The sequence below is a fragment of the Phaethon aethereus genome (genome assembly GCF_964289735.1).
Source record: "Phaethon aethereus genome assembly, chromosome: 5".
In the NCBI taxonomy this organism is placed as follows: Eukaryota; Metazoa; Chordata; class Aves; order Phaethontiformes; family Phaethontidae; genus Phaethon; species Phaethon aethereus.
The window spans coordinates 10756441-10778626 of record NC_138579.1 but is presented as its reverse complement, the minus strand read 5'-3'; the positions used below and the strand labels follow the sequence as shown (position 1 = coordinate 10778626).

At 43.4% G+C, this 22186-nt stretch overlaps 1 protein-coding gene across 1 annotated transcript; it reads left to right on the top strand.

Annotated features, from left to right (window-relative positions):
• Nucleotides 1-10649: 10649 nt before the first annotated feature.
• PLD4 (phospholipase D family member 4) lies at nucleotides 10650-21690 on the top strand (the record flags this gene model as incomplete). The annotated part of the gene is made up of 10 exons (XM_082000076.1): nucleotides 10650-10709; nucleotides 12337-12542; nucleotides 13252-13435; nucleotides 14812-14932; nucleotides 15269-15396; nucleotides 15570-15770; nucleotides 16166-16305; nucleotides 18855-19020; nucleotides 20053-20149; nucleotides 21482-21690. The coding sequence occupies 10 exons, from the start codon at nucleotides 10650-10652 to the stop codon at nucleotides 21688-21690; spliced, it is 1512 nt and encodes a 503-aa protein (XP_081856202.1).
• Nucleotides 21691-22186: the final 496 nt, after the last annotated feature.

The following is a 22186-nucleotide window of genomic DNA, read 5'->3' as shown; positions in this document are numbered from 1 at the left end:
AATTATAGAAACACTAAGGATTATGTGCGGTTGCACTGAGCAATTCCTTGTTTAAAAAAAGTTGGTTTTTGTATTCTGTCTTTCAGTTAAACTCCAAATCTCAGCAATTTTTTGTTGCTTTAAGAACAAAAGTTCTGTTTTCGAGGGAATCTCTTCCAGGTGTGTTTGCTCCCAGTTTTTTCTGTCTCTTACTGATTCCTTTTTCATTCTTCCTGGTCAATAAACAGTAATGAGGTAAAGAAATTCTTTTGTAGCTGTGGAGGATACGTTTACTGGGAAAGGTGAGCAGATGAGTTCCACTTTGCCCTCATACGGTGTGTAGTTTAACCAGTGAAAATGATTTCCCAAGCTTGACTGCTTCTTGTGTGCTGACTTTATATTTTGGGGTGGGTAGTGGATTCCTTAGTTAGCTTCAGTAGTTACCTGAGCTTTTCTGCTAGAATGTTGTTAACGGTGGGAACCTGTTAAAGTAATTTAAATAAATAGGGATGCTCACAAAAGTGTTTAATCTTACTAGTGAAGATTGTGACTGCTTTCCTGGTGAAGCCAGTGGGAGCTTTCTAACAATTTCAGCAGAAGTAGGATCAGTCCCAAAATGGGGGAATGCCAACAGGCCATTAGTTTCTTTTGAGCGTGCAAGATGCTGGCTGGTAAACAACAGGTGCAAATATCCTTGCAAGTTTTCCAGTAGGTTATAAGACTCATCTGCTTGTGTGGAGATGCTCTTCCGTGAAGAAATCTGCTGGATTTCATGTAGATGAATGCAGAATAAAAAAAGAATTTGCCCTTGATATTCTTCTGCCTGTAATATATGCACTATCTGAATGTGTTGATTCAGTCATTTATTCTGATCTGTCTTTTCTTGAAATACCGGACTGTGTCCTTGATGAATATCATAAGTGGTGGTATCATTCCTGACATATGAGAGACAATTTTTCAAACCCTTCTTGGTTAGGGTTTGAACCAACCAGGTGCTACCCCAACTCACTAGGAGTTGAAGGACGTTCACAGATAAGGTGTTGCTGTTGGTTTCAGTTTTGCTGTGAACACATGAATTACTCAGACATCTGACTTTTATTATTATTTGTTAACCCACATTTCCACATCTTCATGGCTATGCTCTAGTGGATTTTGTTTCCCTACAACGTGTCCTTGATGCGTTTTCTGTTTACTTTCACTTGAAAATTGCTTGATTCTTCTTTCATTCATGAACACATAAGGAGTGGATATACTTCCTTGGTTGCTCTGTTCTGAACTTGAGAGCGAGCCCACAGACACCTTACATCAATTAAATCAACCCGCAAAATATGGTACCTCTTCAAGTGACTAATAAGGATGCAAAAATCGGTCTGTGTTTATAATTTGGAAATGTATGTGTGAAGGGGAGAAGGATGCATAGCTTGATTTATTTTATTTATGACTTGGCCAGACTGTAGAATACTTCTGTGTCCTGACACAATGTTCCTCCTTGGACCTTTGCATTTAAAACAGTTTTGCTAGTGAATGATGAAATGCAACATATTTTTTTTTCTTGTATTCACTGCTTCTGAAATACACCCCGTTTGCACTCGTCTGCTCCTGATAAGCCAAAGAGCTAGCCACCTGACTATTACTCCTTCGTCGATTGTTCGTTCTCACAAGCAGTACTGTATGCAACCATGGAAACATGCCTCTGTGTGACTCCAGTGTGACCGTCACAGGTGTGTAGTAGCGGTGTGTCTGGGTGACCCAGGGTGAGCACGTAAGATACCCGTTTGCTTCCGTGAGCTACGGATGGGCCTTGCGCTGAGCTTGGTAGGTGTGACGCTGACCTGTGGGTCACTCAGACCATATTGCTTTCATGTGTTTTGTATCTGGCTAAAGAAATGTAACAAAGGGTGGGATTTTCAAAGTCTTAGGGAAGGGAGTGCTCAAGCCCTTTTGGGTTTCCATATGCTTTGGGTGCCTGACACCGTGAGCACCTTTCAAAATCCCAACCCTCCGCTCTTCCACTATACTTGAAAACCATCATCGTAATTTGATGCTTTCAAATGTAAAAACCCGTTACTCTGTTCTGATGGCGTGAATGTAAACTCCTGCGAGAATGTGAGCGAGCACCTAAATGTATCTGCACTGATGTCATGTCATGGTTGTGCTCCAGGAGAAAAGAACACTTGCATCATCTTTGAGTATTTTAGTAAAGGTACAGCTAGTGGAATGTTTACATACAGCCTACTGAAAAAAAGAGAAGACAAAAATAGATTAGAAAGTGTAAAGTATTTAAGTGCAAGATTCTACTAGTTTTTTCTTGTTTTGCAGATCACACTAGCTATTTTTGAAGTTCGGTAAATGTGTATAACTTTTGCAAAGACCAGACAGAACTACCTGTTCACTTTCAATGTGCCCCGTGCTGAATTGTGCCTATTTCACTCTCTGCTGTTGTTATGCTGCTGATTCTGCTGTTCTGAGCTGTTCACTGGATCATTCCATTTGCATGCAACACAAATGCAAGCTGAGCTGTCTGAGAGTAAAGCTGAAACACGTTTGTATAACTTGAATCGATTAACGACTTTCTCTTTTCCACACCCTCTTGAAATGCTGTGTATAATTTTGATTTGTTTCTCCTGCCCTGATTTTTTTTTTGCTTTTGTTTTTTTGAATGGTAATTTATTTTTGTTTGGATTATAGGCAGTATCTGTACATTTTGTTTCAAGGTGATATTGTGGATGTCTTTAAAAAAATTGTTATTTTATATAATTTTATCATAAAGTTGCTCTAATAAATCATTCTTTTATCATGTGACAATGATTCTGGATTTTGTGTGCTCATTTGGGGGGCAGGATATGTTTGGTGGACTAAATTTTTCAACTGCCTGTTTACATTGGTGTTAAGTACCCTGTAATGAAAGAACTATCAGCAAATGCAGACTCGCAGCACACCTGGATCCGTCCTGGTGACACCTAAGGCTGGGGCAGATCCCTCTCCAGTAGTACAGGAGTCCCCTTCCCCCTGCCCCCGTAGTTACACGATTGAAGTCCCCAAGTCCCTATCACCTGAGGGTGGTCTGTCTTCTGAGTAGGGTGTGGCGATGCTCAATTTAATTTTTAGTACAGTTTTATTTCGTTGCCATGATTAGCAATGGTAGTTTAAATCTAGCCTGGATATGATCATTCCCCAACAGGTATGTGATCATAGAAAAACATTATTGGACTCGCTCTTTTGCTCTCACCTTACATACATGTTTATATATATGTGTACTGGAGCTTATGTGTTCATGAAATTCTTTTGATCCTCCCCCCTGCATTTCACCATTGTTCTCCTTCCCGCCTCCCCCTTTGCATCCTTCCTGGCACTTCTGAAATAACTTTAATTCCTCCTTCCCCTCCGCAGAGTCTTCAGGTGCCTGCAGCCTCCCCCACCGTGCTCGGTGCCGCGTTGGACTCTGCCTCCATGTTCTCTGCATTAGCACGGCTTCTGTAGGAAGTAGAACATGTGTATGTGATAAAAGCAGTGCATTGTTTGCCAGCAATAACGAAAACACAAAGGTGGGGGAAAAAAAAAAATGTTAGTACATAACCAGGATCAGTGGGAGACTTCCCATTGCCTGGTGACCTTTGCATTAAATAGTTGAACATGAGACCTTTTATGCTTAACATTGTAGGGAGGGACTTTGTTTTTTGTAAAATTAAAAAAAAAAAATTGTTCTGCTGCTCTTAAAAAGCTTTCTTAAACTTAGTTTGTGTATGCTGTGTCTGCAGAGAAGGCTCCTTGTGTTCTCTAAAACACAAGGCTGGGTTACACGCTAACCATGCTGCCTCTCCCCAGGCTTCCCCAGCAGTTCTGGGGGGTATTTGAGGTGGGATGCCGTGCAAAGCGCCCTTTTGAAATCAGTCGTGCATCCACTTCATTAATTTTTAACAGTGAACAAATGTAAGAGGTAGTGGAACTGTGGCTGAAATGATTTGCAATATAATGAAAGCCGCTATCTGGCAGAATTTAAAAATAAAGGATAGATGGCAAAAGTAATGATCTGTTCCCTGCGTCTTCCTGCTGAGTGTTCGGCTGCAATCCTGCCTGGCTCTTCAACTGGGAAATAGAGCCTGATTCTCCATGTGTGTATAGAAGGGAACACCGGCAAGCGTTGCCTTGAGCAGGGTTTGCAGGATCCTTCCTCAGAGCAAAACTTCAAGTCATCAGAGAGACAGGTTCTCATTTTTTGATGTCGTGTGAAGATCTACCGATAGACTCTCATCTGTTGGGTCCTGCCCACGCAATCGTGGGGGAGGGCCATGCCTTTTTCAACAAGGGCATTTGCGAACTGTTCAAGAGCGAAGCCCTGCTGGTCTCGGCTGTTTCTGGTGGGATGGGGTTGGTGTGGAGCAACAATGAGTCGTTTGGCTGTGGGCTGTGTTGCTTTCCTTAAGAGGGGTACAACCATTTGGATAAAGCCCTGCAGAGACTTGGAGTGCCTGCACACAGGAGTATGCTTGATGTGGTTATCTAGAAAAAGTGTTTTAATTTAATGCATTGACTGCTGAGGTCTCTGAATGATGTGGGCTGAGCAAGGGAAGCCAAGAAAAATGAATGTAAGAAAATAGCACTTACTAGGACTCTACCATTCTTAAGGTTTTTTTTCCTCCTCTGAAGAGAAATTATGGAAAATACTGTACTTGCCAAAAGAATTAGTGCCGCAAAAGGCTTGTTCAGCAGTAACGCTTCTGCCTCTGTCAACACCCAACTCGCAGGAACCATGAGAAAGAGGAAAAAAAAGAAAACACCCCACAAACAGCCCAAAAGCTGGCATCCACCTGGGACACTTCGCGAACGAGGAAAGAGCCAGAGGCACGGGAGAAATTTGGTTTCAGCAAGAGGACCTGTGGCTTTAGCACAGCAGTAACCATCGGCAGCGGATGGTACGTTTCTACCAGGGCATGGATCTCGCTTGTGGCTGCTGCTATCTGGGCAGGCCCGAAGAGGATGGATTATAACACAGCCCATAACACACCTTCACCACAGGCAAAGCAACCTCTGTGTAAGCAAGAAAAATGTTCTTCATCTTCAGGAGGACATGAGGATCGCAGTTGCATTCGGCCAGTGATTCCCTGGGTTGCCAGGTACTTTGCAAATTGAAACGGAGTGTAATTTTTGTAATACAAAGCCAGATATATTCAAGGCAGAACATACCGAAGCTTGTCCTAATACTGGTAGGTCATCTTTCCTAGGTGAGACTGGAGAACAAGTGCCACATGAGAGGAGTGTGGTGAGATTGAGACAGTAAAGGACTCTGCAATCACTTAAGCTATGCAAATCACAGTTGTTTTTTTTTAAATTGAAGTATTTTTTCCAAAGGAAGTACAGCTGACAAGCATGTAATTTTAGGTTGAACAAAATGTTTCCAAATAAATGTTAAATATTTCAAGTTAAGTGTTTGACGTCCATGGTTAGAAATTTTGGTGGATTTATTGAATTTTTTAAAAAGTAGAAATTGAGTGAGTCTTTAAAAATATTTCCAAACAAAAAAAAATCAAAATTTTATTTAGACTTTGAAATATTCTGTAGGCTTGTCAGCTGAATCACTTCCCAGTTCTTGAAATGGTGCTTTTTTTTCCCCGTCTCATTTGAGTATACAGTCTTTTGGCACAAAGTATAAATAGAGCAATTTTTTTTCCAAGTGTAAGGACCCTGGCTGTTCCTGCCTCCTGTCCCGTCAACTGTTGGTGTTCGGAGCCCAGCCGCCTCGTCCTCGTGAAACAGAAAGAATAGTTTTGTAGTAAACTCTGCAGCGGTAGCGACGTTTCTATTATTAGCTCTCGGCAATGAGAACGTGTTAAACTTTCTTCTTAGCAAACCTCCCACATAGGCATTAGAAGATCTTTCACTGTATCTTTCACTGCACCCTTCTAACAAGCTGGAGTCCAAACATGCTTTTGAGGGAGAACGATAACCACAGCGTGGCATCCAACCGTATGGTGAGAGATGTATTTACTCTGTGTGGGGGTAGTGGCAAGCTAACCAGAGCAACTGGTAGAAGGAGCCTTGTCTGAGAGATGGGGAAGAGGAGGAATAAAAAGGACGTGAAGCTTGACAGTCTTTTTTTTTTTTTTCTCCCTCCAAGTGCATGAGTTGGTCAAATAAACCATATTCTCCCTACAAACCCACTTCCATCCGTAAACCCTCAGAGCTACGCCACTGCTAGTGAGATCAGAAGCGCATCGTTGATGTTGGGCTGGTAGGTGAGATCTGATAAGCAGAAGGAAACTAGGCCTTTGCAAGCTGGAGAGGAGGAGGGCGATGAGATGTAAGTGCTGAGAGAGTTGCCAAGGAGGAGGAGAAATATGGCTCCATTTTCCAGAAGCTGCTCTTCCCCCTCCTATAACCCAACCTCTCCTGGTTTGAACTAAACTGGTGATATTGGAGCAATTAATGATAAGTCCTGAACTTCACACAGATGCGTTGCTGGCTCGCTGGAGTTGCCTCTTCTGCCTGACTGCAGATGAAGCCTTGGTCAAGCAGGATCCTGCCTTCATCTTTCTGGTAACCTGAGTCTAAAGGGATGGTGGTGGCCTTTGCCTGGTTTTTAAGCCCTGTTTTAATAGGGATTTGGGGTGGCCCTAGTGACAAGTGATCTGTGTACAGCAGTAAATTCAGGAGAGAGCTGCCTGGTCAGACCATTGTTGTATCTGCCCCACTATTTTTTCTCTCACTTTTGGCCTTCACTGAGTTTTGGTCCCAGGGGAAGCAGACGATCCATGACACCTTCAGCTTCCCAGAGAAAGGCCTCTTTCTGCCCTACTTGACCTATCCGCTGGCTACTGTCAGCTTTTCCATCTTCAGCAGTTTACTAGGAGGTCAGATAAAGCCTCATGATCCTTCTTGGCCCTCAGTTGTCTCTCCATTGTTTTTTTCCTCTACAGCAGCCTTCCTCAGGTGCTGAACTAGGGCACTGCGTCCTTCGGCTCAATAGCTTCGAGGGACTGCAAGGAGCATAACAGCAGCATTGCCATATTGAGTTATACTGACTGATACAGCCTTTGGATTTTTACAGAAGACATCATTTCTCAGAAGCTGCCTCAAACTCAACATCGTGTGTAACCTTCTCCCTCAACAATGTCACTGCAATTTCCAAATACCATTTGTTTAAGATGAAATCTGTATGATTTCAAAGGAGCTGGTTAGCCCCCTTATGGGTACAACTTCCTTGCAAGAGGAACTGGGTAGAGAGCTGGTTTTGGAGGGTTTTTTTGTCTGTTTAAAATGAAGCTTCTGCTGGGTTAAGAATGAAGCAGTCCCATGTCTGGGACACAAACTGCACCAAAGCTGAGCAGTCCTTTCAACCAGTGTCTTCTAGTGCTGATCTAGACTCTGATCTTACAGCACCGAGGGCAGGGGGAACTTAGTTATGCAACGGAGTTTGAACCAGGTCAGGCACTGCGGACAGTTATGCCAAACAGGTGGAGATCAGGACCTGGAGTCTGAAGAACTGGGTCACAACAACTAGATGATAATTTGGGGCTCTAACTGTCAGCGTGTGTTGCGAAACTCAGTGTTTAAGAGGAAGTAATCTGCAGCAGGAAGATGAAAAAACAAGAACCCGAAACAAATCTGCTGGTGAAAAGCATGTGCACTGCCTCTTGTAAGTACAGTTGGGAGTAATATCAGACTGCAGTAGGACATCCACCCAGGAGGAGGTGTTCCAGGATGGTAGGTACATTTGCCATCATCTTGAGAGTGCTGGGGGGTTGTCGTGGAGAGATGAATGTCGAGGAGACTCAAACAGCTTCTGGGGAGGATTTTGTATAGTGAAAAATCTCATCCTCGTGTTTGAAATCCAAAATCTGAAACAGTTTGGTGCTGATGGAGAAAAGCATGAAAAGTTATTTTAGGGGCAGGGAGAAAGCAGCCTGAAAGTTATAAACAGTCTCCTGTGTGTACTCAGCAGATTGTGGTACTAGCTTGTGTTCCAGTCTGTGAAGCAATGCTAAGTAGCGCTTGTGTTTATTGCTCTTGGATGAACTTTAGTCATTGAAATTGGCAGATGGTAAAGCCCTGAAAGCTTCAAGGGAGCCATAGTTAATTACTGACCAGCTACAATATTATTCTTAAGAATTCTGGTTGAGTCTGTGATGTTTTCTTTCTTGAAAATTAAACCACATATTTTGGTGCAGTTCTCATGACTTCTGTATAGCAGCTGGGAATCTAACCTATCACCGGTCCAAGATACCAAGAAGGACTTTGTTTGAAATAGTAGATGACTGTATTATGGCACATGTGAGATCTGTTCATATTTTAAGAGAAATGCTGCTTTTTGAAGCCATTTTGTAACTGTTGCTGAAAAAGAGAACTGAAACAAGTTGTTTCTCATAAGCTCCATCCTTATTAAGCCATCACAAAGCTGCAAGTGCAGTTCCTTACCGAGACACTGCCGGGGTCACCGAATGTGTCGTGGGGAGCACTTTAGCTTTAGGGGCCAGAGGGACAAGACGACACCTCTCAGGCTCTGGTTCTGCGATGAGAACCACCCGGGGCAGCCGGGGGCCGTTTGCCACCGCACAGCCCAGCCGGGGGACAGCGGCTGCCGAAGCAGCGAGCGGTGGAGAGCGACCTGCAACCTGACCGGGCTCTCCTGGCCTAGGCTGAAGGGCTGCCACTCTTGTTTTTCAGTTGTCTTTCTCCTCTGCCCTTGAAAATCCCTTTGCCTCAGTTTCCTACCAAACTCTTTAGCATCTTCTCTCTTGCTCTTGCTTCCTTTTCCTCCCACTAAGTTTTCTGGGTTGGCACTTGACCGCTTTCTCTCAAGGGGGGGAATGACACGCGTTGCTATCACGCAGCTTTCTCCGCGTGGTGTGTTAGATCTCCCCCCTCCGCTTGGGCTGTAAGCTCTTTGGGCTAAGACACCACGTCTTTGTACTCCGCTTAAAACACGAGCTGGTTTTTCAGGAGCGTGGGGACCTGATGTTCACCAGGGAATGGCCAGCTGTGTCTCACTGCTGGCAGCAGCTCAGTTTCTCCTGGGCTGGGAGAAGGGTGCTTACCTGACAGCATTTGTAACTATTTCTAGGGTAAAAGTTTGCATCTGGATCTGGGGGCAGCAAAAGGAAGTGCCAGTGAAAAGTGTGGGTAAAACCACCTTGGAAAGTAGGCACTGCTGTGCTGAGTACAGCTGATAATAACGACAAGCAGATCCTGAAACGGAAATGGCTTTCATGTCTGCAGCTCTAGCACGCTTTTAAGCATGACCGTTGATACTTTTTCTTCCCTCTCCAACTTTCTCATTCTCCCTTGTCTGCTCTTTTACCTTGGGTCCTCTCATTTTGCATCCCTCTCTGCATTCCCCAAGTCACTATTTTAGACCCACTTCCCTTGTCTCCCAAGACCTCCTCCACCTCTTTGGTTCAGCCACACTAGTTCTTGTGAGCCGGGTCCCACAAGAAGCCTTTGGGGCTCTGTCCGTGCTGTGTCCAACTCCCTGTTCCATGTGGTCACAGCATCCGTACAGAAAGGTGGAGTGGGCAGGAGCTGGACACAGCATGGACGTGTGTGGCCATACTGCCTTACTGGTGTGGGAGGGCAGATACCATAAGCCCATCCAGTTCAGGTGACAACAGCTGTGAACATATGGCAAGATGGATGGGACAAGCCTGGCAGGATCCTTCCTACCTAAAACTTGTTCAAATGTGGCCACCCACAGAGCAACTGCATATCTGATACCATTACAGCATGTTCATCCTCCAGGCTACAGACACCCAGTGGCTCAGGGATAGGAAGTGCTAGTTTGGGGACTGGACAGGTGTTGATATCATCTGGTAGCACTTTTTTAAATCTACCGTCCCTCAGGATGTGCTTCTTGCTTCTGAGCATGAAAAACAACAGCTGACTCCTATGGGGTAAATTCACCTCTGCCGGTGCAGAGATGATTCATGACCCATGTGTGGGGCATGTGTGAAGTTTTTGGTTTGACCTTTTGAGAAGGCAAAATAGGCAAGCAGTCAACTACCCCTGCCCTACCATCTTCTGTGAGTTTGGGTGTATTTTGGTGTTTGCTCTTGTGGTTGCCTCTGCTCCAACAAAAGATTGGAGCAATACTATCTGAGGAGGAAAAGAAGTTAACTTACTTCCCAGAGTCATGGTTGCAACAGGGGAGAAGAAGAGTTTAGATTTCAGCCTGGTCCATGTCCCCTTAACAGAGACCCAACATTGAAGACAACTCATGCAGAAGAAGAGAGCAGGAGCCTAACAGAGCCACACGCAGGATGACATTGATGCAGTAGACCATCACCCACGGCTTCTGCGCTTAATTATTGCTTGTTGGCAAATGTCTTAGCTTGCAACATGACAAAAGTGGGTGTTGGAGCGTAACTTGAAGAGGCAGCGATGCAGTTGTTTACACATTAATTACTGCAGTGATTTTTGTGTATAGACAGCACCAGGGAAGAACGGCAGGGAACTCTCTCTCACTTTGGAGTCTGTTAATGGCACTCAAGACCCGTAACACAGTGAGGTTGTTGCATAGATCCATACTTAAATCTCAGAGCATTATATAAAGCAATGGCAGAAACCTGCATTTTTAGTCTGTAACGGGCTTTATACAAATGTTGCCATAAAGCTTTATTTTTCCCCTTGCATACATTTCTGTTTTTCAGATTGTGAAAAAAGCATTAAATACATCCCTGATGTTTAATAAGTCCTCCAACATGAAATTAAGCGTGAACAATCAAAAAGACGTCAAAATGGTAATTATTGGGATACACTACATTTGCTTGCAAGAGCTGAGATTACACTGACATTTCTGAAAAGGAATAACAAATTAAGAATGATTTTATTGCCTGTTTTAGAAATTCATGTATGTTTTGATCCTATTTGTAAACAAGTGAGTGACAAAGCCCTCATTGATTTATCCGGTAGGCTGATCAAACCTTGCCAAGAGGGAGCAGTGTGGAGCCTAATCCTGCAGCTCAGGACAGTAAACCTTGCTCATACAAATAGTCTCACTTCCACCATTAGCACAGCATTTATTTATTTATTCAGCATGCCTAGAGCACCTTGACATCACAGTGTTCAGCATGGTGACAGCCAGATGTGACTTCAAAATAGATCTCTTACCTTACAAACGTTCTCTAAAACCTGTGTGATGTTTAAGTCTTGCCGACATGTCCACAGGATGAAATGCAGAACTGTTAAAAATTGGTGGGATTTTTTTTGCTATCAATGAGAGGAAGACCAAACCAGAGGGCAAAAGTTTAAATAGATAGTCAGTTTAAAAACATTTTTCTCATTCAAATCACTGCCTGAAGTTGATGGCAGCACTGTATATCTTGAGAAGAGCAAAGAAAATGAAAAGTAAGAAACTTTATCCCCATGGAAACTGAAATAGATACGTTCAGAGGCAACTGTTTTCTGTGCAATTTTCGTATGTATTCTTTTGGGAGCTCACATTTATAGCTATAAACTCACAACCACTCCCAGACTCAGTTCTCCTGCCTGGAGGTTCAAAAGCTCAACTCCAAAGTGCACATTGCCTGTGACAGGGTGGTGAATAGTCCCAGCTCCCAAGAATTGCCATTGGGAGCCAGACATGATAACTGTTGGGGAGAAATGGATCTGCACCGGTTGCTCTCTTTTCCTTCTCAATATAGGGCAACATACAGAGCCTGGTGCTATGCATTTCAGCATGTGACTTGCTAGGCTCCAGATCTGGATATACCAGGTGGCCAGGCTGTTTTTTTTGGTCTTCTACCTTCAGAAAATAAAGGAAGTACAGAAAAAGGGAAATGAATCTAACTGACCGCTCCAGAATGACAAGGAAATACTATTCACTTGCCACACGGACAAACGAGATTAGTGTAGTTTCACTTAAGTGATGTTTATGTTAGAAGACAAAACGAGGACTTGTTCCGAAACCACAAAATGTCCTTCTGCTTCTGACATTCGAGACCTGTTTTTTCTTCCCATTCTTCATGAACTTCCTCTCTATGGTGGTGCTGGTCTTGATCCCACAGCTAATCTTGTGTTAAAAATTTCCTTGTTCTGATATTGGTAGACATTTTCTTGAACACCCATTTGTCTTATGCTAAAATAAAGCTAAGCAATGTCAAACTAATCATATAGTTTGGGAAAAAAACCCAGTTTTCTGATATGTAGGCACAGAAAAAAATAAAACAAAACTAAAATCATGGTCCTCATGTAAACCAACCCTCACTTTCAGTGACGTATCTAAGAATACTGTCTGCCAGTAGCTGAAAGCAGAACTACTATTCAGTGATTGTGGTTTACTCACCTGCAACAGGTAGTCATCCATTAGCTGGTGTATCAGTGACTTGGTGACCGCTTAAATCTTCTCCTATTTGGATTCTGTTCTAGTTTCAAATCTTAGGGGCGATTTTGATACTTGGTCTTGTCCTGATGGTTGTTTACTTCATGAGAGTGGGCAGCATAGTTGATCCTAAGGGAGAAGAAGCAGTTGTCAGCATTTACAAAGAGGTGGAAGAGGAAGAAGGACTTTATGGGGATCTCCCAGGAACCACAATAATTGAGGACGACACCAATAGGTCCAATGATTCCTGCAGGTAAGCCATGCCCGATGGCACATGGAGAAGTAATCACTAGGTGAGGAAATAGTTACAATGCTGACAATATCAGTATGGCTTTTGTTCTTTTCCCCTTGTATAAGTGACAAAGTACCACAAATTTGGGAAAAGTGAGGATGTTGTTCAGGCATTGGGTCATTAGTAAGTTGCCCGTTATGAGGGGCGGAAGGGGCAGCATCACAGCTCCACTACTGGTCCTGTGCTTGTATGTGCAGCACAGCTCTGTAGCTGCTCCACCACCTCCAGCTGTCCTCCCTTTGGGGCAGTGGTGGGAGGCAGCAGGGCGAGCAGCCGGCAGCCTCTGCCTGCAGAGCCTCTGCCAGCAGCCTCTGCTGAGGTCACCTCCTTTCAGAGGCTGGAGGAGGCAGTGGGTGTTTGTCCTGGCAGAGAGTGGAGAGGGTACCAAAGCAACACCCAGCCCCAGGGGGTTACTTTTCTCCTTGTCTTTAAGACGGTAAAATTCAAAGCTCAGCATGGCTACTGAGAAGCCGCTGGATTTGGGAGGACAGGGTACATGAATGCTTGGCTATAAAAGCGGGATAGAGAGTACTCCCAGCTTGTTTTTCCAAGTCAGCTTGTTTGCATTTGAGGCTGATGTTCAGAATGGCCAATTGTAGAGCATGATAGGTGCTTGGTTTGCTGCTTGAGTTGCGGTTGCTTGCTTCACGATTTACAATTGCCATTGCAGATTTGAACTTGTGGAAAATGTTCCTTATGACTTAGCTTTTGAGATAAATAGCACTGCAGCCAAACCCTTGTACCAAGCCTGGATGAGACTCCTTGATATAGCCCAGGAAAGAATTCATGTGGCTTCTTACTATTGGTCTCTTACTGGGAAGGATATCAACGTCAATGATTCGTCTTCCAAGCAGGTAAGAGAAAATCAATGACAAGAACATCTATGGTTGTATGTTTCATGTATATGTGGCAGATGGCAGATTGACTGTGTGGTCTATTTCCCAGAGATATTGCTTCACTCTTCCTGCAAACTCAGAAAGGTTTTCCATGCTAGTCTGAAGCAGCACACCAGCTTTTGTCCTCCAGTGAAGTTAGACCCCATCTGGGCTCTGTCCATGTCTCTGAATGTTTCTATGCTGTGTTTTAAAAGCATCCCAGAGGTCAGTCTCAAAATCACACTCACTTACTCTGCCCTGTGGTATGGCTGGAGAGCCTACAGGATCCCATATACGCAAGTGAACATGCCAATTCCCACTGGCTAGCTGGAAGAATCAGGAAGCAAAGTCTGTTGGAACTCTGACTGAACAGAGGCTGCTTCTTCCCCATGTACAGGCACAGAATCTGCATTCACTGATTTTGCAGGTGTCCTTGAACCACGCCATCGGACACCTGCTCTCCCTTTGCAGGGATGTCCTCATGGGCACCCTGTGCAGCCAGGCTTTCTGGGGGGCTCTCTGGCTCCACCACCAAAAGTAAACGGCACAGGCCACAGCACAGGCTCACCTTGCAACCGTCCATCACATTGAATCGTCCCTTGGCACTCTTTTGGCCTGCGGCAGCTGCCAACATCCTAGGCAATCCTGAGCAGGGTCTGGGAGACAGTATGAGCTGGGGAATGTTATGAAAACCAGAAGGGACAAGGCAACTCTATTTCAGGCAGGTACAGAGTTTAGTCATGTGTCAGCAATCATGCTGTTTGCTGATAGACCAGATGCTGGGCTGTTTATTACTATGGACCAAACCTTTGCCTCCCTCCTGGCACAACTTCTTCATTGTCCTCATGGGGTCTCTAGGACTGTTCTCCTTGTCTTCCTCCCCAGGTGGGCCTGGGAGGAAAGCTGACTCATTTCCTCCACGTGAGAAGAGGTAAAAGTGACAGATGTAAGGCTGAGCCTTGTCTCTGCTAAAGGGACAGCTCAGTGTAGCACGGTCCCTGTTACTTCTATCCTCAGGGAGAAATGACGCAGCACATCTGTTGAGCATCAGCATCCAAGAGCTGATCTTCATTGGAGCATTCACCTTTGAAGTCTGGGATGTTTGTGGTCATACTTTTAAACCTTATATCTAATAACATTAAGTGATAGAAAATAAACTTTCATTCACACATTGGATCAGAAGCTTTGTTCCCTTTTTTCTCTAGTTGAAACACTCTTGAAATAGGTGAAATTTCTGACCTTCCTTGTGTTGGGGTTCTTCAAAGGAATCATCCATTAGTAACACTATACTTGCATATATCTTACAAAATGTTCTATAACAAGATATAAAAAATAACAAACAATACACCATGCAGGGTGAAGATATTCTGAAGAGGTTTGAGAAATTACTTGCCAAGAATGTCTCTGTGTATGTTGCAGCGAGTGTGCCAACTTTGGCTACAAATTCAACTGATCTCGAGCTTTTAGAGGAGAAAGGTAATTATCTCACTTCAGTGATGTCCTCAGAACTTCAGTGTTGCAAAAAGACATCTGACAGAAACTGGTCTCCAAGGCCTGTTCTGGCATGGTGCTTACATGGGGTCACAGGACAGCACTATGTATTCACGCCCCTAAGGACTTTTTTGAAAGTTCACATTTTGTATATTTTTGCAAGTTACTGTATTCCCAGGAATAAATTCTTGTGAATTTTGGTAGTTATTGCCAGATGCAGGTATTAGACATCCAGACATGATCTGACTGTCAGGGGAGCAGGATGGATTACCATCTTCATGCTGTATCTAAACTCTTCTTCCCCTCCCCATCTTTCTTCAGGGGCTCATGTAAAAAAGATTGATTTTGGACATTTAGCAGGAGGAGTGTTGCATAGCAAATTCTGGATTGTAGACATGAAACATATATATATTGGTAGTGCAAATATGGACTGGAGATCTTTATCTCAGGTAAGCTCTGCTGCTGCATATTAAAAAACCTGGGGAAAATTCATGTCCTGGGACATAACAGAGAAAAATCATGATGATGTAAAATATTGACTGAGTGGGAGAAACAACAAAGAAACCCCTGGAGGTAGAGGTGGCCCTTTCTGGGGCTGTGACATGGCTTGTTCTCTTTGCAGGTGAAAGAGTTTGGTGCTGTGATATACAACTGCAGCTGCTTGGCCAAAGACCTCTGGAAAACATTTAGTACTTACTGGGATCTTGGACATGCTAATGCTACTATCCCATTCCCTTGGCCTCTTAACTATTCTACCAACATTAACAAGTATCGGCCTCTGGAAGTAGAATTTAATGGAGTCTTGACAAAAGCCTATTTTTCTGTAAGTATGTTATAAAATAACAAGATAGACTGTGAACTATGTTTAAGCAGTGGCCAGAAAAGTTTGTTCAGCAGTCCTCGGCTACTTGTGCTCCAGTTGGGTAGTAATTCATTCAACAAGTTTCTCTGGAACTACTCAAGGAAACGGGTTGACCCAGCTTTGGCTGTCAGGTAGTGTGGCAAGAACGGGGTGCGGGTCTCCTTTAATCACCTGTGGGCTCAATATATCAACAAGTATCTGACCAGCCAGAACATGGAAGGCATGAGGAACAGTAGCGGTCCACCTCAAATGCTTTGTGCTATTGTAATGAAAACTGAACAGATCTGGATATAAATGAATCTCAGTCTGACAGAAAAATGATGAAATCACTGGCCTGGGTGTTTTCTTCTTTACAGGCTTCTCCTCCAGTGTTTTGTCCAGAAGGTCGCACCCATGACCTCTTTGCTATAATCAGTATTATCAGTGAGGCACAGAAATTTGTCTATGTTTCTGTTATGGAATATTTCCCTACCAGCCGTTTTGTTCATCCAGAAAGGTACAATTTTAATCCTGTGAAAATCAGCTGACTGCACTATTTAAAGGAAAAATGTACTATTCCCTCCCCCCCACTTTCTGCAGTGAAAATATTCAGGGTGGAGAGAACCGAGGCGCTGCTCTGCATTCACGACTGCCTTGTGAGCTGTGCAAATGCTGATGCCCCAGGAAGGGTGGTATGCAACACTGCCCATGCGCTTCGCTGGTGGTTTAGAGCAGCCTCCTGTGCCCTTCACACAACAAGAAAACTGTGAGGTGCCAGACTAGGAACAGTCAGGTACAGCTCCCTTCAAAATACAACAGAGCAGCTTTATGAGTAGAGGGAGGGATGGGAACACTTATATCTGACATCAGACTTTTCAGACAAAACATCGCTTTGCTCCCCTCTTCTGCTCCTGTTTCCTCTTTTTCTGTTCTTTACTTCTGAAGACTCTTGACTTCTGGCTCTGCTGCCTGTTTGACCTACTTCTCCCATAGTTTAGAGGCTGATTCTTAACTGTGCTTGCTGACCTCTGCAATGGTAGCTGAAAGAAGTTCTTCTAAAAGAAACTTCTGGGCTTTTATGTTCCTTTTTTTATAATTCCATCTAAGGACATCCAAGTTCTTGAAGCGTGCTGGGTGCATGCAGCAGCAGCTCTCAAAGAGAAGGTGGTAGTGGTGATCTGGAGCCATCAAACCGTGCATGGGGGACACTGCCATGGTCCCAGTGGGCTGCCCAAGGTCACAGCAGGATTATGCAGATTCAGCACATCAACTCAAATCTAAGTAACACAGAAAGTTAGTCAGTCATGGGGCAACCACTAAGACTCCAAATCCTCTTAGATATGCTTGAACTAGGTTATTTACATGCAACCAAGTGCTGTGAGTATTATTTGCTTATAACGTTTCTGAGTTTTCCGATCATCTAAATAGGAGTTTGAGCAAAATAATTACTTACAAAGAATAGGGTGAGCTCTCGGCTGCCATTTAGCCACAATTATACCGTGCATCATGTCCTCCGGCATGACTGCGTAAAGCCTCTGTTCTTCAGCTGGGCATGTGTGTGTCAGCAGGAAGGGTGTAGGATAATAGATAGACACAGATAATTCCACTGTCCATGAAACAAAATCTCAAAGACCAGCTTCCATTTGGAGGATATTTTTTATAAATCAAACAACTTAGAGGATTTTCAGTTTCTGTGTCGTACGGTTGAATTTCTGGGTTTCTCATCTCCTGCTTTCAGCTCAGAATAGGTTCACAGAAAGTCTCTTTTCCCCCTTAGGAATGAGTGTGTTAATAGTCCTCATTCTTCATCGGAAGCCTTAATCCACCATTTGTGACATCTAGGGCCTGATCAGATGCAAACAAGAGTTTGAAGGGCCCAGGGAGTGCGGCGCGGGGCCTGGGGCTATCTCCACAGCAACCAGCTGTGGTGTAATGAATTGAGGCTGATTAGTTCAGGTTAGGTTCCTCCAGCAGCTGAGGCAGAGGGAACAAAGCTGCCGTCTCAGTGCCTGAGCGTTAATCAACTAGAAACCGATATATTCAAAAAATGGGAACGGTTCAAAAATAGCATTTCTAAATAGCATGTTTTTCTGAGTTTTTCAGGATCTACAAGTCAGCCTGAGCCTGAAAGCATATGGCTGGTCTGTTGATCGCAATAGGACGACGTGCGAGGGAGGACTTGAGAATTCAGGCCTTTGTACATAAGACCAAAAGGAACAAGTTAGACAAATTAATTCATCGTTGTTCTTGGGACTGTGAGCGAGTGCCGGACCTCTCTGTATCAGTCCTCCAATCTGTACTAAAGATGCTTGTCTTCCTCCGTGCAGCACTTGTTAAGATCTATGGAATGAAAAGGCTAAATGGGTGTTTGGAGTTATTAGTCCTGGGATGGACATTGTCCAGCTCTTAGTGTTGTGTAGTTGGATGAAGGATGTTAAGATTTTTTCCCTGAGCTACTGCCAACACAAATGTTAGGAAAACGGACAGCCCCGTGTTCACGAGAGCACAGCCGTGTTTCTTTGCCGGGACACACTAAAGAGCGCAAGGAGAGATGGGGAGGGGTAGGGCCTGTCCATGCTGGCCAATGGCTCAGGGCCACTGCGGGCACTAGAAACAGTCCCCAGGATCCTGAAATGGCCATATTTTGCAAAATATCTCTTAGGCTTTCCTCTGGGCTCTACACTGTCCTTTTTACTTTGTACTGTATGATCTGGCTTTACATTGGAGTTGCTACTGTTATTTTTAGTTTCCTAAGGAAATGAGCATGATGGCACCATGCTGTGCGCGTATCTGTGTACATGCACTTTACTAAACTTTAAACTTTTTGATCAATTTCAACCCAATTTGTCAAAGACCAAAGGTTTCAAAACACACTGGGAAAAGAACTGGCTGGGCAGAAGGCAGAAATCTTATTTAATCCTCCAGTGAATGCACAAGTGCTTCCCTTACTAGACATCAGACATCTCATCTGTGCACAGTGTCACTTGTATTCTCAGTTTATTGTCACAGCTTTCTACTGCATTGTTTCAAAAATATCCCTTTTTCCACTCATCTACTTTTCTCTAGATACTGGCCAGCCATTGACAATGCTCTGAGACGTGCAGCTTTCAACTACAGAGTACAAATCCGGCTTCTGGTCAGCTGCTGGACTCACTCCGACCCAGCCATGCTCTACTATCTGAGGTCCCTGCGTGCTCTCAACAACCCACATGCCCACATCAGTGTCGACGTGGTACGATAAGAAACCTGATTTTGGAAAGACGGCTTGAGGATATGGCCCCTGCCAATTTTTGAGTCTAAGCTGCCGGTTGCGTGCGCAAGTATCAGGTTTTAGAGAAGCAGATTGTCCATTGCTGCAGCAACTGTTTTGGTTCCTTGGGAAAATAAGGCCCCAGAGATAACCTCTGAGGAAGCAGCCATCGCAGGCTACTGACGATACCAAGGGATGTGCCTCGCTGCAGCACTTGCGACATTATCCAGTCAGTCGCTTTCGCTGAGCACCAGGACAGTAACAGTTTATATGACAACTTAGTGCTCTTCTCACAGTCCTTTCCCTGTATGGAGTACCCATTTAGGGTCTAATTACTATCAGTTTTTTTCAGTTGAGAGCTTTGCTGACTGCCTATACAACTGGACCCATTATTGAACACTAACTATTACACACAGGCCATAGGCACTATGCACAAGTGGAGTGGGGATGGTGTGGAAGCTCCCAACATGATGCAGTTACTGTGACACAGAGAAGTCACAGAAGTAAGGAGGAATGTTTTTTACCCAAAAAAAAAAAAAAGAAAAAAGGGAACAGAAATGCAGATTTTCGTAAGAGTTAACACAAAAACTTAGGCATTATTGTTGCCCCCGTACCCCTCGTGTCTGTGATCAGCCCATTCTAGCACAAAATAAGAGCAGCAATCAGTGTTAAATGCAGATCTATTAAACAGCTGCCTAAAACTGCATTTAGTTGTCTGCCCTGTAATGATAATAGCTGTGCTACTAATGGAACATTGTGAAGCAAACATTATCCTTATCTGATCTCAACTGCTTATCCAATTTTATGTATACTGGAAGTACTATTTGTTAGTTTTCTTGGATAAGAGTAAGATCTCTTTTATGGTACCTTTAATAACAGTGCGTGGAATATTCTCTTCTGTTCTTTCTGTACTATTCTATTCTCTGAAAATACAGAAAATCTGCAATGTCCAATTTTTCAGTCTGTTCCTCACGCTGGTATTTCTGTTTATGTTTTCAATTTCTCTCCATCCAGAAACTCTTCATTGTTCCAGTTCTGAATCACACAAATATTCCTCATGGGAGAGTGAATCACAACAAATATATGGTTACTGATAAAGTAGCTTATATTGGTATGTATTCCATTATTCCAAACAAATACAGTATCTTCATATCTGAGTCTGAGATAGGGTGGGCTGCAATATCAAAAAAAGACCTCATTTTGCCATGTAAAGCAGATAGATAAACTTATCGGAGTATATGGCTTTATCAGAATGTCTGCCCTGGGTAAAGCAGCAGAGATGTGAAGGGGAGAAAATAATGTAGGTCAAGTTCAGTAAGAGATTATTTCATGTGACTGCGAACCATTAAGAACGGAGCATGACAAGTCTGAGTGCACAGCCTGTGACAAGCACAGTAGGAATTTCACAGACTGTGTACTCAGAATGATGCAGTGATAGCTGATGCTCTAGTATATAACGTTATCGTGCTTTAATAAAAAGAAATTGCTGGGAGGAATTAATTCCACGCGCTGTTTGTTGAACAGAACTTTAGGAATGGAAATGAGAAAACAGTAATGTCAACTGCTGCTCAATTCCTGAAAGTCAGGATGGTGGGGTTTTTTCACTCTTTTATTAGGGTTCCTCAAAAAAAGGAATGTGAATGGGCTCTGTCACTTCAGTCAGCTCATCCTCTGAGCAATGCAAGCCAGCAAATAGCCCGATAGGCTGAGGACCTGCAGCTCCAACTGCCTCTAACAGATCTTGTTTCTTACTGAGTTGTCTTTTGAAGACAGATATGCAGATAATTTGTTTTCGTGCCTAAGCACCTTCTGGAATTGGCAATAGATTTTTCTGGCTGAGGCAAACACCAGAAGTGCAAAGTGATAAAACGTGTATTGTTTCACAGTGTTTGATTTTCCGAATGTCTAGGGCTTTCTCTTTGGAGAGAGCCCTAGACAATGTCTACAGCTGGATTCCCAGCTTTGCCTGGCTTAAAGCGAGCATTGCATGTTGAGCTCAGAACAGCTCCCGAGGATTTATTGATCAAGGGTCCAGTTTGTCCTCTTGTTTTCCTATAACATTAAAGAGAAATAAAGCCATTAAGGATTTTTTTCTTTAAACATAGAAACCCATATCAAACAGTGGCTTTTACCCTGCTTAAAACACAAATGTTGCACTCTATTCCCATATTTATAATGAGTAGATTTGTGCATCTCTGTCACAGGCTGTAAGGAATCAGACTGTTATGAAGCTTCAGGGTTGCAGTTAATACTGACTTTCTGAAACCTGAGGTCTGAAATAAGAAGGAGGTGACCTGATTTTTGCTGTTTTGTTGGTCCTAATGAGATTTGCAGTTGTACAGCAAATCAGCAAAGCCAGGCAATGTGGACTTAACAAGTATGGAGATCAAACAGAACACTGGGAAATGAATGTTTTCTAATTAGCTACTTTTCCATTGCACAGGGACTTCCAATTGGTCAGAAGATTACTTCATTAATACAGCTGGTGTGGGACTAATTATCAAACAGAATTCAACCGACCTGCAAAGAAGGCAACTGCCTATCCAGGAACAATTGAAAAACCTTTTTGAGCGAGACTGGAATTCCAAATATGCAGTGAATCTGGAAGATGTGCAGGGACAGAGAGACTGCAACTGGAGGGGCAGATTCTGAAGTGAATTGAAATAGACATTTTAAATAGAAACAAAAATATATTTGAATCTTGTTCCCCATGCAAAACAAGGAGCTTTCTTCTTTATGTCTTTGTCAGAGAAATTGCTTCCTCATGGTGTCCACACAGTTCAATGAGACAAGAACTTCTCATAGTTGAGTCTACCTGCAAAACCATTAGTCAGTGTGTGACATTTCCTTTTTTGTGTGATTACCTCATCCCAGAGTTAATGAAATGCATACAGTGTTATATGACAAGCTGTCTGATATTAAAGCAAACATGGAAGATACAACCAGATCTTAATACATTAGAGATGCAGATCATTACTGCTGGGCTATTTTACCTTAGGAAGCTATAAGCTTCATCCTTAATGTTCCATTAACAGTGTTTGCTTACATGTGTTCAAGCATTTTTTAATAAACTCCTGGCCACTTTAAGATCTGGGCCATGTAAGTAATCACCTACAGTTTTAAAATCATTTAGGAGTTAGAGGTACAG